The 15,671-nt window shown below is 57.5% G+C and overlaps 2 protein-coding genes across 2 annotated transcripts in view; one reads left to right on the top strand and one right to left on the bottom strand.

Moving 5' to 3' along the window:
• Positions 1-4,411, top strand: part of MYO1D (myosin ID) — a 320,017-nt gene extending 315,606 nt beyond the window's left edge. The window contains exon 22 of the mRNA XM_045525468.1: positions 3,349-4,411. Coding sequence (XP_045381424.1) covers positions 3,349-3,505 — 157 coding nt within the window. The 3' untranslated portion in view covers positions 3,506-4,411. The remainder of the gene's footprint in view (positions 1-3,348) is intronic.
• Positions 4,412-6,900: 2,489 nt separating this feature from the next.
• On the bottom strand, positions 6,901-10,593 carry CDK5R1 (cyclin dependent kinase 5 regulatory subunit 1). The gene is given in 2 exon segments (XM_045525467.1): positions 6,901-10,073; positions 10,075-10,593. Coding segments are annotated over 2 exon segments (921 nt in total). The 5' UTR covers positions 10,564-10,593; the 3' UTR covers positions 6,901-9,641.
• Positions 10,594-15,671: the final 5,078 nt, after the last annotated feature.

Genomic DNA, 15,671 nt, shown 5'->3' with positions numbered 1-15,671 from the left:
AGGCAGGCTGCCGAGGCTCAGGAGAGGCCCCTCTCTCTGGCCACACACTGGTTTCTGTATTTCCAGTGCCTGCCGGGAGTGAGTGCGTGCAGGGCGGATGGCCGTATTGATGAGTGCATGAAATTATTTGTTCCATTCACCTGTAAAGAATGTGTTTATTGTGCACATTTGACAGTGGTAAAAGGCAGACTCACAGAGGTTTGAGTGACTTGGACAAGGTCACGAAGCCAGTAAGCCGGCAGAGCCAGGACAGAATCCAGACCCTCTCGCCCTATGCCCCTGCTCTTGTATTAAGACCTCAAAGGAATCAGGAGAGATCTCAAGTGGGCTTAGGAAACTCCACGCAGAAGTCCTGGGGGGAGTATAGGGACCCCCACTCAATGCCACCTCTTCTTTCCTAACGTATATCTGATTGGCTCTCGTTCAGCTGAGGGATATTGCTGGGAGGTGGGAATTGGATGTTTGCCACAGGCCAATACCTGTGGTCCAGGACAGAGGGCAGGCTCAGACACGTGGCTGAGAGAGATGGCGGCAGGCCCGTCGGCGCAAGTCAGTACCTGGGGAGTCTCCTGCCACCCTGGGCTGCTCCACCTGGAGACAGAGGTTACGAGGACACCCAGGCCACCAAGCCCTGTGGGCTGGGCCTGTACGTGGAATGCCGGGGAGCCAGCATTGCCCGTGGGAAGGAGAGGACAAACAACCGGCTGTCCTAGGACAGTACACACCACCAGGGAGGGGACCCAGCAGCTGCAGGGCTGGCACAGGAGAGCTAGGGCAGGGAGAGGGAAGGGGCCCAGAGCTCATCGCCTCTGCAGTGCAGAAGAATCCAGAGAACCCAGCACCCAACTCCTGCTTTCCTTCTTGCTACCAAGGGGAACCTTCATGTCAGCAGAGTGGTGGCCTTGGGGAGGGGAGCGGAGCCAGCCTCAGTCTAAGCGGTGTTGACTGTGTGTTATCTGCTCGGACCTTCCGGAGCACAGTTCTGCTCTTCCCTCTGCTGGAAGTTCCTGAGGAAGGGACTGTTCCTTCTCCTCCCGCCCATCTCCTGCCAGCTTCCTCCCCCGGCCAGTGCGCACTCCACCTCGCTCAGGGACTGGGCCGCGCAGGGGCAGGGAGAGGAGCTTGCAGCCCAGCCTGCGGTGGGGAGCAGGATCTGGAGCAGTGGCCTCTGCTGCTTTTTTTTATCCTGCAGCCCCCAGAGGCTCCACAGCAGCTGTCTGCTCCTTTGTCCCACCAGCCCGAGCCCCCGTGTCCAGACTGCGGGGCAGACACTGGAGACACACAGGCCCGAGCACACGGCAGGGCGGAGGCAGCTCCACTCCGCTGGCCCCAAGTGAGCTGAGTCCGGGGCAAGCAGAGGGGGACACAGTGTCTGGGAAGAGGGGCACAGCCAGGGGGCCCCACTGAGAGGACTGTGCCCCAACTGTGTGAACACAGGAGCAGGAGGGCGAGGGCGACTGACGCTTCCCATTTTCTCTTTCTGTTAGTTTTTCCAAGCTGAGTTGGAATATGACCCGTTTAGAGCCCATTCCCTAAGACTCTGAGTCACCAGGTGATTCTAGAACCCCCTGTGAGCGTCACCAAGCCAGGCTCCACAGGAGAAGGGGCGGGGTAGACCCCGACTCCCAGAGTGTGCGAGGCGAGGGCACCGGGAGGCTCTCCCGGGTCAGGACAGAGACTCCTCCAGGGAGGCTCCCAGAGGACGTGAGTCCAGCAGGGACGGACCCAAAGGCCGTATCAGGTTGACGGCAGGGAGGCCGCCCGAGCCTGGCCCTGGGATGAGGCCGGACAAGAGCCGTAGGCAGGGGCTGCCTGTCTGCCTCCCCATCGAGCAGCCCTGGCTCCTGCAGGAACAAAGACGGCCTGAGTCACTGCCTCTGATGGACTCTGCTATTTTTATGTGCAAGTCCGGGTAAAAATAGCTGGCTAAGCTAAGGTTTTAGCCGCTACTGACAAGACATTAAGTATTAGCTACCTAATGCCCACAAGCAATAACCACGGGTCCCTTCCTGTGTCCATTTTCCACCTCTGCAGCAAGGTTACTGAGAAGGCAGGTGGAAAGCAGCTATGAGAAGGGCCCCTAAGAACACCTCAAATTACTTCCCAAACTTTGGGGCCTACTGCGGGATGTCCCCACTACATGTCCGTGGAAAGCACGCCCTGGGCCGGTGCTGCAGTGGAGCCGGCGAGTTCTCAGCACACTGACCCTGTGGAGCCACTACACGTTGGGCCCCTTCCGGCAACACGTGCAGCCTCCCAGGCCGGCCAGTGCTTAGAGAGTTTGTCACTCTCCCACCCGCCCAACGAAACCTTGTCTGTCTGGGCAGAAGCTCAGTGTGTGCCGGCCTCGGCCCTGCCCCGGCCCCGGCCCCTGCATGTGGACACGGCTGCTTGGCATTCGTGCTCAGCGCTATGAGCAACGTTAGCCCAGCGATTCCAGCAGAGCGTTCAAGGGGACCTGACGCCAAGAGTGATGGAGGAAGCCCCAGGGCGTAGGCAGGTGGAGCAGAGCCAGCCACCCTGCGGCCACCAGGCCTTCCTCCTTTCTCCCCTCCCCCAGCTCCAAGAAAGCTGGCAAGGCACAAGCCGGGGTACAGCGCGTGGGACTGCGCTGGCTGTATGAGCAAACGTTAGGTGCCAGCCTATTTCGACAAGTTTCTCAGCTTTTAAAATAAGCAGCAGCTTCTCAAGGGTACTCGGTGCAGTGTGAGGAGCTGGAGGAAGGGTTCGTTTCTACTCAGCAGGTGGAGCGCGACAGCGCCCCCGCTCAGCCTCCCCACCTGGGCGAGGAGGCCCGGGCTGCCGGGTGGGAGCCCCGCCGGCCTGCCGGCCCCACAGCTGGCGGCGCCGTGGGGACCGCGCCCCGGGCTCTGCGGCAAAGCCGAGCCACGGCCCCAGCCCCAGAATGAAAGCAGCCTCCTCAGGCCTCCGGGGACCTGGACTCCGTGACAGGCAGGGGTGAGCCAGCGGGACTCGTGGAAGACGTTTCTCTTACCAGGGACAGGAGGGGCGTCTCCATTACGCCTGCGCAGATAAGTAGTCACGAGTCCAAGTCACGTGGGACCCCTAAAGCTCGCGGCCTCAGCCAGACCTGGCGGCTTGTGGTCTGACCCCAGGTCCCTCCTGGACCCCTGGGCGCTGGGAGCCTAGTGCGAGGACGGCGGTCCCTGCTGCCCTGCACCGTCTCTCCGCCCTCGCCCTCGCGCTCCTGCGAAGACAGCGGCGGGACTCAGGGCCAGGCGCCCCGCGGGGCTGGCACATGGCGGCCGGGGGTGGCCAGGGAAGTCCCCCCCACTCTAAGCCGCCTGCTAACTGCCCCTCTGATCTCTGTCTTTTCGGTTCTTTCAGTGAGAAGCGCCACCTTCAAGTGAACGTCACCAACCCGGTGCAGTGCAGCCTGCACGGGAAGAAGTGCACCGTCTCCGTGGAGACTCGGCTCAACCAGCCGGAGCCCGACTTCACCAAGAACCGCTCGGGCTTCATCCTGAGCGTGCCCGGGAACTGAGGCCGCCGCGGGAGGCCTGGCCCGAGCCGGGCCCGCGCCCGGGCAGGAGCCTCGTCCCCTTCTCCGAGGCCGTTGTGTCGTGAGGTTTCTTCCCGGCTTTCTGCCTTTGGTGTCTGCCTTCCTCTGTCCTGACTTTCCACGGTCCCTGCTCAAAAAACCAAAGACCCTGGTGTCCCACCCCAGACCCCCGGGCTCACGGCCAGACCACGCCTCGCCCCAGAGGCAGCCGACGGTGCCTTAGCTGGTGCAGGTGTTCCTGGAACGGCCAGGTCAAGTCAGCGCTCCGTGAGCCGGTGATCAGCTGCTGACCCTGCCAAGGGACAGGCGGGGAGAGCCCAGGACGCAGCTTCCCAGCCAAAGACGTGCTCTCTTGGGGTGTCGGGGAGACCTGGTGGACGTGAGCTGGGGGTGCAGCCCTGCACTCTCCGTGACCCCACCTGCCACCCCTGCCCCCCAGGGTGACCCAGCTCTCAGGACCCTGCTCAGGGAGGCTCGTCTCAGAGCTCAGCACACTCACCCACCCCACCCCCTGCAGCCAGCCAAAGCCACCAGGGGAGCAGGGGCACCTGCAGAGCCCAGCCCCTCAGCCAGGAGTCATGCCCAGCCGGGAGGCCAGCGTCCCACCCCGCCCCTGCCCGCAGCTCCGGAGAGAGCAGTGTGCCCGCGCCCGGGATCCTCTCACCTAACCCACAGCCCGTGGCCATCTTACACTTATTTTTGCAGTTTGCAGGGCTGCTAATCAGATATCTGCTGTCACCACACTTGTGTCAAGAATCCTAATGAGAAAATGGAGCTGCCGGGGCGAGGGGAACAGGCAGGGCTGGCAGCTTTCCCTTTCTAACACCTCGCTTCTCCTCACTGAAGAACTAGGACGGGGCGGGGCCGGAGCACACGGGAGCGACGGGGCGGGGCCGGAGCACACGGGAGCGACAGGACGCGGAGCAACAGAGACAGCGTGGGGTCCTGGCACTGCAGGCCAGGCCAGGACGCCGCCCCCACGCCCCACACAGCCCGTGCCGGGGCTGGCCCATGGACCCCTTGCCACCACACACACGCGCTCCAGAGGCCTTGCTGAGCCCACCTCCTCCCCCAGCCCCGGCTGCCGACCATGCTGTTCCCCGCCCAGGCCTCCCGACTGCAGCCTTGAAGGAAGAGGGGCTCAGAACCAGCCCCGTGTTGTGAGGGGACGCGGGTGAGTCTACGCCTAGGAGGAGCAGGCAGGGGTGCGACAGATGGGTGTACTGAAGTCTTCACTTTCTGCCACAGACACTGCCCCCCCCCACGCTCCTGCCCTGCCCCCCCCGCCCCCCGCCCTGGCAGACCCAAGTGCCGGTGTGCAGGTCCTGCACCTCACCCAGGGAGGCGCCTGCAGCCTGGTCTCATGCCCACTCCCACCCCTGCTTCCCAGGGCTCGCAGACATTTGCACTGTGTGCAATTTGCAACAAAGAATCCTGCTGGCATCCTGTCCTTGGGAGCCCTGTCTGCAGGCCCAGAGGTGCCACCAGCCCCGTCTAGCAATGCTCAGAGCTTTGCCAATTACCAGTAGACACTAGTTGAACCATCTAACTGGAACTTCACCTCACCTTTCCACGCATTTCCCCAAACTTGTTGCTTTACACTAGACACATGTAAATGTATGTTTTAAACACACCAAAATAGACCATGCCAAATGAGTTGCCTGTCAGAGGCTGGAGAGGAGGAGGGTTTGGGTTTGGTCCTTCCCAGCCCCTTGGATGTTGCCTCGGGCCCTCAGCCCCAGCGCCAGGGCCTCCCAGCCAAGGCCACAGGCCAAGCACTTTTTTATGATGTACTAGAAGCCACGGTGTGTGGCCGCTGCAAAGGGATCGGGGATTTAGGGAGTGATCGTGACGATGCGTCCAGGGTGCCGAGGGACAGGAGGAGGACACGGTGATAGTATGCGATGAAGTGTTTCTCCTGATTTAATTAAATGCAATTTTATGGTTTGGTGCGTATATTCCTATTTTCCATTAAATTAACTTTATTTCTAAAGCATATTTTGATTTACCATCGAGAGCAATAAAGCATTAAATCTTATTTTTAAAGGTGTGCATTCTGCTTTTTTCTGTCACTGAAAACTGAAATTGTGAGCTTTTCGTTTATGTAATGTCAACTGTTATCCCAGAGGATGGGAGAATTAAGCTCAAATGATGTAAAATGGAGGCTCATTTGCCTGAGGCTTTTGCACTAAAGTATTACTGACCGAGAAGCAGGCTGTGAGGCGGCCAGGAAGGGCGAAGGCAGTGGAGGCCCAGCGCTTCCCTCCACCGTCCAGAGGCCTGGGCCGCAGCGTCCCAAAGCTCGCGGCTCCAGTCGGAGAGCATGCTTCCTGATGTTAAAGCAGGTGGGTATGAAGGAACGGCTCAGATCCCCCCAGCAGCAGCGTGGGGACAGGTAGGTGGTCCGAGTGAAAGGGGCCGGGAGGGGAAGTGTGGGGGCCGCAGGACCAGAGAGGAAGCAGGAAGCAGGTCCCTGGGGGAGGCGGTGAGGCCCTCTGGGGGCGGCAGGGCCCTGCAGCCACAGGGTGCTTCCCGGTCACTGGTCATTGGCAGAAAAGAACATGCAGTGGCAGTGCTGGCTTCTATGACTCAGACCAAGAGAGTTGCTTTGAGAAAAGCAAAGGCCTTGATCACAAGACTCACAGCTCCCAAGCCACAACCTGAGCACAAAATGGCCTTCCTGGTACCCAGGGACAGCTCTGGACCTCGAGGCTGCAGGGCTGGGGAGGGCCACATCCCCACTACCCTCCCCCTGAGACTGAAGCTGGTGGCACTAGTGGGCTGTGGGCTGGCAGTCAGGACAGGCACAGCCTGCTGGTGATACAGCAGGTAGGACCCCACCCTTGCCACAATTATGTGCCGGGGTGGCTGCTTACCTGGGAGCCCCTGGGCCGGATTTCTTTCTCAGAAACCTGGTGGGAGCTAAACTGGCAGGGATGGCCAGTTTGGACACCAGCCCACCCCTGTTGGCCTGGGAGCCCCTAGGCAGGGAGCACCCAGCACACCCAGGCCTAGGGACACATGGGTGCAGCAGCCTCAACACACGGAGAGTCCAAGGCTGGGAGCCCTGCAGGACCCACTCGGCCAGCTCTCACCAGGCTGGGCCTGGCCCTCCTTGGCTGGAGGTTCCAGTCACCCAACTCCACCAAAGGAGCCTTTGGGGAACGCCTACCCCCGTCCTGTCATGGGCACTAAACCAAAGCTGACTTAACCTGTGCTTCTTCCTTAATCACCTTAGTGTGTTAATCCCTTTCCCCCAACTCTGTCTCTCTCCCCTCCCCATTATATAACACAAATCCAATTATGTTCTGAGTGCATGACTCATTTATTAAAGGGGCCCCCAACCTGCCCACAAATGATGGGCCCACAAAAAGACGTAATGGATGGTCAGTGCATTTTATTGAATCAGCACAGTACAAAAATAAATAAAAATAAGGGAAGGGGAATTAAATTACAGCCAAACTGAGCTTCATGACTTTGTCAGATTATAAACCACACATACTCACACACTACACATACATACAAAATGAGACAAATATAAATTAATATTAACAATACCCACAGTTTGGTCAAAGAATAGCTACAGAAGAAATTGCACTAAAAAAACCAACAAACAGCACACGTGTGTAATTAGCAGTTTCAAATATACAGCTATGAATAATTCTGAGTGAAAAAAATGGCACATTTTCTTTTCATTGCAAGTTTTAACAACTGTTGGAACAAAACTAAATTCTAATAACTGCATGGAAAGAATATATCAACCCTTCAGGTTTACAATTAAAAGAGAAAAACCAAATCCTGAACTATTATTCCTGTGGCTTGTTCTGTGCACGGGTGTAATTTTCACAGCCATCTGTTCTAAGATTATTTTTCTTAAGACACAAAATGCTCCTGGTTTGCATGCACAATATCACTGTAAAAGCAACAATTAAAGAATAAAGGTTTTTTTGTAGATTAGTTTTTTTTTTATTGTTGTTCTAAAAGTAGTCTTCATAGCAGCATGTCACATGGGTTCGTTGCTTGCACACTCAAGTATATCGGTGGTTCCTTTACACAATACTGATGACCAGTGCAAGGGGAGAGAGGAGACATGACAGGCTTCACACTGAGGGGACTAGAGAGTTGTTTCCTTCGTCCCCAAACCACTCCTGAAAGGTGCACCTCCTCCAAAAAATAAAAAAATATGGAGAAAGAGAAGGAAACAGACACAAAACTGGAATCCCGTGGCTGCAACTTAACCGCATAGTTCCAGGCCAGGTCCTGCCAGCCGAAGGTGACTACAAACATGTGCCCTCCTCCTGAGACTTGGCACTGATCCTCCCTCTTCCAAGCCACCAGGGGTCTCCCACCTCCGGTCGAGTGTGGCAGCAGGATCAGCAGACTGGCTGTGTGGAAGCCTGGCAGAAAGATGCCTCGGTGAAGCCCGTGCCGGCAGCCGCAGGGTCCTCCCGGCACCGCATCCGATTATCTGACAGTCCCAGGAACGGCTGAGCTGGGCCTCGAGGGGCTGTCGGCCAGCAGGCCTCTTCTTCCCCACCTCTGGGAATAGCGCGGGCCAGAAGGTTCTGCTCCAGGCCTCTAAATCGGGCCCTCAATTTCACAGCTTTCTCTTTTTTATCTGACTATCAGTAGTGCTTGTGCTGAAATCGGCAGCCACCTAGAACCTAATCCTATGTAAAATGACACTCAGCACCCCCTCCCCAGTCCCGCATCCCAGCACTGCCCAGGGGCCTGGGGCTGGAAGAAAGAATCCTCTATAGCGTCTTCACGTGGGTCTTTGTTCTCCAAAGCCGGAGCGACGGACCACGGAAGAACACTTGCTCCCTTCTCTTGGTCCTCTCCCAAGTCCCAAGCCACCAACGTGGGAGAATTAGAAAGAAAACTGACAAAGTACACATCGTGTGTTTTCACAGCCACTAGGGTAAGGTAGGAACCCAAACCCGCAGCTGCAAATGATCAGTTGTAGAATCAGCAGGCTTCCAAAGCAATCAGGAGTTGCACTCCCATCTTTTAATTGTCTCCAAGATCCAGCTGTCTCAACTGGCCTTGCAAGGCAAGGCTTCCTCTCCAGAAGAAACTGAACTGTTTGGAAACAGCTTTAAATTAACAGGGGTGCAGGTGGGGGTACGCCATTACCACATCACCCCAATCCCTGACATCACCCCCGGCTCTGCAGGACAAATGTCATGTGCACCAGCAAGAGGCCTCAGCCCTTAGGTGGGCATTGGCTTGGTCTCAGGCATGGCACCTCCCCCCACCTGCCCAGAAGGCAGGCTGCCGCTGACTGGCACCTGCAGATGTCCCGGCATTTGCCACAGGGTGACTATACTGCAATATTCAAATGAAAAATTCTTCCAGGAAAGGAGTTGTCCCCAGCGTCACCCCACCCCTTTAGCTGGGACCCAAAATGAGAGAATTTAATGAGTCAAACCAGCTCATTAGCCAACACTACCAACACAGGTAGGAGCGGCAGGCAAGGGGGAGGGGGTGAGTTCCAATTCTCCACTAAAGGAAATTCCTTCTCCCTAAAAAAGCAAACAGCAAGCCAGGACCATGCATGGTCAAAAGATCAGACACAATCTTTGCACTAGACTGGCTTTGCCTCGCCTCGACTGAAGATGTCCCAGGCCATCAGGACCTTGCCTCCCAATCCCACCTGTGGCTCAGTCCGGGCAGCTGGCTCCAGGAGCCCCTGGGAGAATGACAGACCCAAAGCAGAAGCCGGAAAAGGGCCTCCAACCAGAAACCTCAGTTCCTCCCTGGGCCAACCAGCCAGGGGCCCCGCTGCAGCTCCCCTCCAGGAGCAGCGGGCAGCCTCGCCCACCCTGGATCCAGCAAGGGCACAGGCAATGGGGCACATCAGTCGAGTTCCCCCAAAGTGAGAGGTCAGTGGCCTCGGTGGTTCTGAATACATCTTCTGGGTTTTGCACGAGGTTTATGAGTTCAAAAGTGCCCAGAGTTCTTGGCAGGGCTGAAAAAAACCCCAAGGAGATTAACGTGGGAATAGAGAGGCCCTTGGTGGCTTTGCTAGACACATACTGTACACAAAACTGATCTGTTTAACAATAAATTTTTAAAAATGCATTGAATCCTTGAGCCATGGCGCGGGCTACAGGGCTCACCGATCGAGCCCTAGAAGGAGCCGCTTCTTGTCCTCCTGGCCACTCTCATTCTTCAGGTCAGAGAACACCTGTGTGAAGTAGTGTGGGTCGGCGTTGATCTGCAGCATCTTGGAGCTCATGAGGTTGATGACAGAGAGGCAACGGTCCCAAAAGGCCTCTTTGCAGCTCTCCACCAGGAAGGGCTTGAGTGGGTAAGAGATCTCGTTGCCCATGTAGGAGTAGGAGAGGTACAGGCAGGTGAGCAGGACGGCCTGGAGCTCGTGGTCCGAGCCCACCTCGGAGGAGATAACATCCCTGCAGAGCATGTAGAGGAAGACCACGTTGGCCGGCGTGATGAAGCCCTGGTCCTGCCAGCCCTGCAGAAGCAACGAGCGGTCCACACTGCGCAGCCAGAGCACGGGGTCCGTGGGGGACAGGTGCTTCAGGCGGGTAGCACCGGCGGCATAGAAACTCGCCCAGGCAACGCAGCAGCTCGCTGGTGGACGCCTGGACGATGACCCGTTTGGGCGTCCCTGCGGAGGGGACGGCAGGGTGCGGGGCCTTCTTGACCGAGGAGACCCCGGTCTGGGAGCCAGAGAGCTGGCTGGCCGGGGGTGCGGGCGGCTGCGCCGGTGGAGGCTGAGCGAATGTGGACAGGTTGGCGCAGGACAGCGACTTCTTCAGGTTCTCATTGTTGAGGTGCGTGATGTTGTTCTGGTAGCTGCTGTTGGGCTGCACCTTCTTGGAGTTCTTCTTCTTGGCCGACACGGCCACGATCCTCTTCCAAGGCAGCACGGAAATGATGGAGTGCCGCTTCAGGTTCTTGTCCTTGGCGTTCTTGCTGTTCTGCACGGCCGTGTAGTGGCCCACCGTGGCCGCGCCATCCTCAAACAGCGTGGCCTTCCGGTAGCTGGGGGACAGCGACAGCACCGTGCCCATGGTGCCTGTGCGCGCCGGGCGGGGGCCCGCGCCCCTGCGCGCCCAGCCTGCCGGCCGGAGGGAAAAACCGACTCACCGAGGCTGCGGCGGCCCCGGGGAGGAGGCGGGGGCGCTCCCGGGACGCGTGCTGCCCTCGGATCTGCGTGGAAAACAAGATGGTTCTCAGCACAGGCGGGGCTCCGCGCCGCGCCCCTCGCCCCTCGGCCCTCGGCCCTCGGCCCGGCCCCGCGGGGCCCTGCGCTGGGCTCCGGCCGCGCCCGCGCCCCGCGCCGCAGCCTCGCCGCCGCCACTGCAGCACCCCCGCCCGCCGCCGCCCTGCGGCCCCGCGGCGCAGCCCGGAGGGGGCCAGACGCCGGCGGAGCCTGCGAGGACCCCCGCCGCGATCCCTCGCGCGGCCCCGAGCCCCGTCCCCGCTCCGGGGCAGCGGACGGCCGCCCGGCGCAGGCTTACCTGGCAGGCGGCGGCTCCTGCGCTCCGCGCCCTCCGCAATGCGCGCCGCGGCCCGGCCGCCGCGGTCCCGGCGCTCGGCGGCGGCTCCGAGCTTCTGTCCAAGGTTCTGCAGGCGCCGGCCCCGCCCCCGCCCGGCCGCCTTCGCCGTCGCCGCGCTCCCGCCCCCGCCGCCGGCGCGCACCTCGGCGCCCTCCCTCGCGGGGACGCGCGTGGCGGCCTGGTCTCGCCGGGAAGCCGCGGCCGCCGGCGTCCTCAGTCCGAGCCGCGAGCCGTGCGGGTGGGACGCGGCGGCGAGCGGGAGGCGCCTTCACTCGCCGCGCGCCATCTGCGAGCCCGACTCGGGCGGCGGTGGCGGGTCCACGCGGCGCCGGGCCCGCCCCGCCCTCGGGTGCCGCCCCCTCCCGCACAGCTCGCCGCCCGCCGGCGACAGCGCCCAGCAGCAGCGCGGCCGCGGAGAGTCGCGGGCGCCGGCGCAGCCGAACTCAGCCCACGGGGCCGGGGCCGCGCGGGGGAGGCGGGGCCGAGGACCGACCCCGCCCGCGCCCCGCCCAGACACGTGCCGCCTTTGTTCCCGCCGCGGCTCCCGCAGCTGCCGGCCGCGGAGCGCTCGCAGCCGCGCACCCGCCCTGGCCGCGGCGGTCGGAAGCTGCCTCCGCGTGAGAAGCCCTCCACCGAGGCCCTGGCGCCGAGCTCCCTCCTTCCATTTGACGGCCGCGTCCCCGGGGAAAGAAGCCAGGGAGCGCGAGGAAGAAGGCCCCGGGCGGGGAGAGGCGATGCCTTTACTGGGGCCGCCCGAGCGCCCGCGCATCCCGCGTGGACAGGCCGTGCGGTTCTAGTGCCATCCCCTCCGGGGCCTCCCGCCCCCTCATCCCGGGTAAATGCCCGCGGCCCAGGTGGGTCTCAGCAATCCAGGCCAGAGAGGCTTGGAGGTTCTGGCCGCTCCGCAAACAGCGGCTGGCTTCCCACGCCACACCTGCTACAAGGCCTGAAGCCCCAGACTCGGCAGGAGGAGCCAATCCTGAGCCCATCACAAATAGGACCTCGAAATTTCCACTCACCCGTTTCTCTGTTATGTAAAATTGAAGCAACTGGACTGCCAACCAGCCTTCTGACCCTCTATTTAAATGATTTTCATTTTCTAAACATGTATAATTTGACAACTGGTTGCAGGTAAAATTGAGCAAATTCTGGTTCTGAATAAGAACTTCTCTCATAGACCTGAATCCAGATCCTTCACAAAGCCCACTGTGCATTTGTGATGATTTTATTTTACTTTGATTCTAAAGATTGATTCAAATCTGACCACAAACCTAGGAAACAGGAGACCCAGCCATATCTTCCTTGAGATTATCACCTCGGGACCTAGAGGTGGGGGAGTGATGCCCCAAAGAAGAGGGTAACGCCCAGTTTCCTGACCACTGCAGCACACTAGGCTGTCAACCTGGGCCAACTGCCCTGGGCGGAAAGAGGAGTCTGGTATCATTCAGAACAATGCTGCCACCAAGGTAGTGCTAGATTTTAGGTACCACCCAGAGATTTCTCTGTCAATAGTGTTAAATCACAGCTTTAGGGGGTGGAAACTGCACTGCTCTGTACCCAGAGGGCTACTCATTCGATAGCCCTTCAGAACATCCACAGCAGCTACTGTGGTAACTTAGAAGATGGAGACAGGCTCTTAGTTCAACGTGCCTCTCCCTCCGCATGTTCCTCAATGCACAACTCCCTCTGCATGTTCCACAATGCTCTTCACGGGGAGCTGTCCTCAACCCTCCACTCCCTTACAGTAAGAAGCTTGGGGACCCACAGGTCCCCTGGCTCATTATCTCCCTTTTTCTCAAAGGCAAAGCCGAACCCCAGCCTCTTTTCCCCCTAGTAGACAGGATCAGCTAGAGTTGCTCCATGTCCACAATGCCTTTTCTATGCGTCATGCCCCCTTCAGGTTCCAGTGTTGAGCAAAGGTTAAATTAAATGCTTTCCATTTCCCAAAATATGCCCAGACTTCTAAGCCTGTAACCCATCCCTTATAAAAATCTGGGCCCACTCTTACCTATAACTGATTTTGAATTCTAGCTATTCCAGTTCATGGTGGGGAATACCAAGCTCCACCTCACCTCTCTGTTTCCCAATCAAAGCAGCATGTGTTTGCAGGGGCCTTTTCCAGCCGGGCCACACCCTAGTGTCCTCTCTCCCTTTTGTCCAGCCAGCTGTTCCCTAGCACCTTCAAAAAGAGCTCTTCACCAGGCACAGTGGTGCGCATCTGTAGTCCCAGCTACTCAGAAGCTGAGACAGGAGGATCACTTGAGCCCAGGAGTTTGAAGCCAGCCTGGGCAACATAGTGAGACTGTCCCTTAAAAAAATTTAAAAAAAAAAACTAACTCTATTCACTGCTGTGACCAGGGAAGGGGTTGCCAGGAACCCCTACCCACCAAGGCACCACACACCTCCCGTCACTGCTCCAACTGGGAAGCAAGCAAGCAAGGGCAGTCATCTAGCTGCCTGAAATGGCAGCATCGAGGACCCAGAAGGCAGACCCAGCTGAATGGTGCACGGCTGTTTTTGCCTTCATCAGAGAACTACAGGGAAGATCTCCAAATCCCACCCCCATCAATCAGCCTCCTTATCCTATAGCCTATCTCTGGCTGCCTGCTGGGCTGGGCAGCTAACAAGCAGGAGCATCCCCTCCTCTGCCTGCCCCACTTCCCACACCACCCACCCCGAGGAAGGGAGGCCAAGGCCGTGGCCAGCTACAGCTTCCAGGAAGGATTCCAAATAGAGCCAGCCTGAGCCCTGACTCCCGAGGAAGTATCCTTTGTTCTTTCAGGGATCACAGAGCAGCATCTAGTGGCCCTTCTGGGCAGCACAGATTACATAACTAGCACACAATAGGGCACCAGACCTCTGCTCCCAATGCCAGTAGAGTCTCGTTAACACGCAAGTCAGTGCTGGCACCGGGAAGGCTGGAGCACAGAAGGGAGCCAAGGAGAGGGAGCCCAGCCCAGGCCTGCGACCCTCTCAGTTGTGCCCAGACTCAGCTCACAAGGGGGAGAGGGGTGTCTCAGGAAGCAGGGGCACAACTACTGTTCCTGAAGGTCTAGGGCAGCGCTGTCCAAGAGAAGATAGTGTGAGCCACAAACACAAGCCACATGGGTAATTTAATATTTTCTAGTAGCCACATTTAAAAAGTAAAAACAGGTGAATTTTAATAATATATTTTATTTAACCCAATATACCCAAAATATTTCATCACATGTATGAAAAAGTTATTAAGATATTTTATATTCTTTTTTTCACACTAACTAAGCCTTTGAAGTCTGCTTTGGTTTCTACTTGCAGTGCATCCCAGTTCCAACTAGCCTCAGTGGTAAGGGCTCCGCCACGCATCCAGCAGCTACTGCAGGACAGCGCGGGCCTAGGGGTCACTGACCAAGCCCTGCAAAGGGAGCAAGAGAAAAAGGCTCCTGCCCTGAGCTCCTCGGGACTGCCCTAGGTTTGGGAAACCCTCTCCCCTCTGCTCCAGCTGCAGGTCTCTTTGTACCTTTTAAAAGTCCCTCATAGGCTGGGTGCGGTGGCTCACGCCTATAATCCTAGCACTCTGGGAGGCCAAGGCTGGAGGATCGCTCGAGGTCAGTTCGAGACCAGCCTGAGCAAGAGTGAGACCCCGTCTCTACTAAAAATAAAAAGAAATTACATGGACAGTTAAAAATATATATAGAAAAAATGAGCCAGGCATGGTGGCGCATGCCTGTAGTCCCAGCTACTCGGGAGGCTGAGGCAGGAGGATCGCTTGAACCAAGGAGTTTGAGGTTGCTGTGAGCTAGGCTGACGCCACGGCACTCTAGCCTGGAAAACAGAGTGAGACTCTGTCTCAAAAAAAATAAATTAATTAATTAATTTTTTTAAAAAAGTACCTCATAGAAGCAAAACTCTGCAAGGAAAATACCCAGAGGAAACTGCAAATGGCTGAACTGCTCACACTGAAGAAGGGTTGATGGACCTCCCAGGGCCACTCGGAAGAGTCACCCCCGGGGTCTGAAGCAATATGAAAATCGCTGCTTTTGAAGATTACAAAAGGAAACTAAACCACAACTGATGTCAGGACTCCAGACACTCGTACTTGCTTTACTTCATATGACCCTCACATCACAATCACCTACTAAGGAAGCATCACCCTCACCAAGTAGATGAGGAAACAGGCTCCGGGGATCTTACCACCCAAACCTCCACGTCCTCGCTGGACCATGCTGCCTTGGGAAAACAGAGATATGTGAACTCCATTTCCTATTTCAGACCTCACAGACCAACTTTCTTGCCCAAAGCCTACCAAATTTACACCTCAAATTTAGCTAAAGGACTTCCATGAAGCAAATGAGGTAACAGGGCTTTGGCCAGACTAGAGGGCTAGGCCATTATTGGGCTACACAGAGCTGTTAGGGCTTGCTCAGAAGCTGTCTAGCACTCAAGAAAAGACGCCTTTTGAAAAAAAAATTATTTTTATTGGAACTCATCTGAACATCAGATATACCTGGTGTTGGTTAGCAAGAACCGTTTGTACATTTGATATTGATGATGCCAAACCAAAACAGTGACTGGACATGATGGGGAAAGATGTTAAGAACAAAAACCTGATTTTGGAGAGGAAAATAAAAGCCAGTCAGATT

This window comes from Lemur catta, chromosome 15 (genome assembly GCF_020740605.2).
Source record: "Lemur catta isolate mLemCat1 chromosome 15, mLemCat1.pri, whole genome shotgun sequence".
In the NCBI taxonomy this organism is placed as follows: Eukaryota; Metazoa; Chordata; class Mammalia; order Primates; family Lemuridae; genus Lemur; species Lemur catta.
The sequence above is the reverse complement of the archived record's forward strand: the minus strand, read 5'-3'. Positions and strand labels throughout refer to the sequence as shown.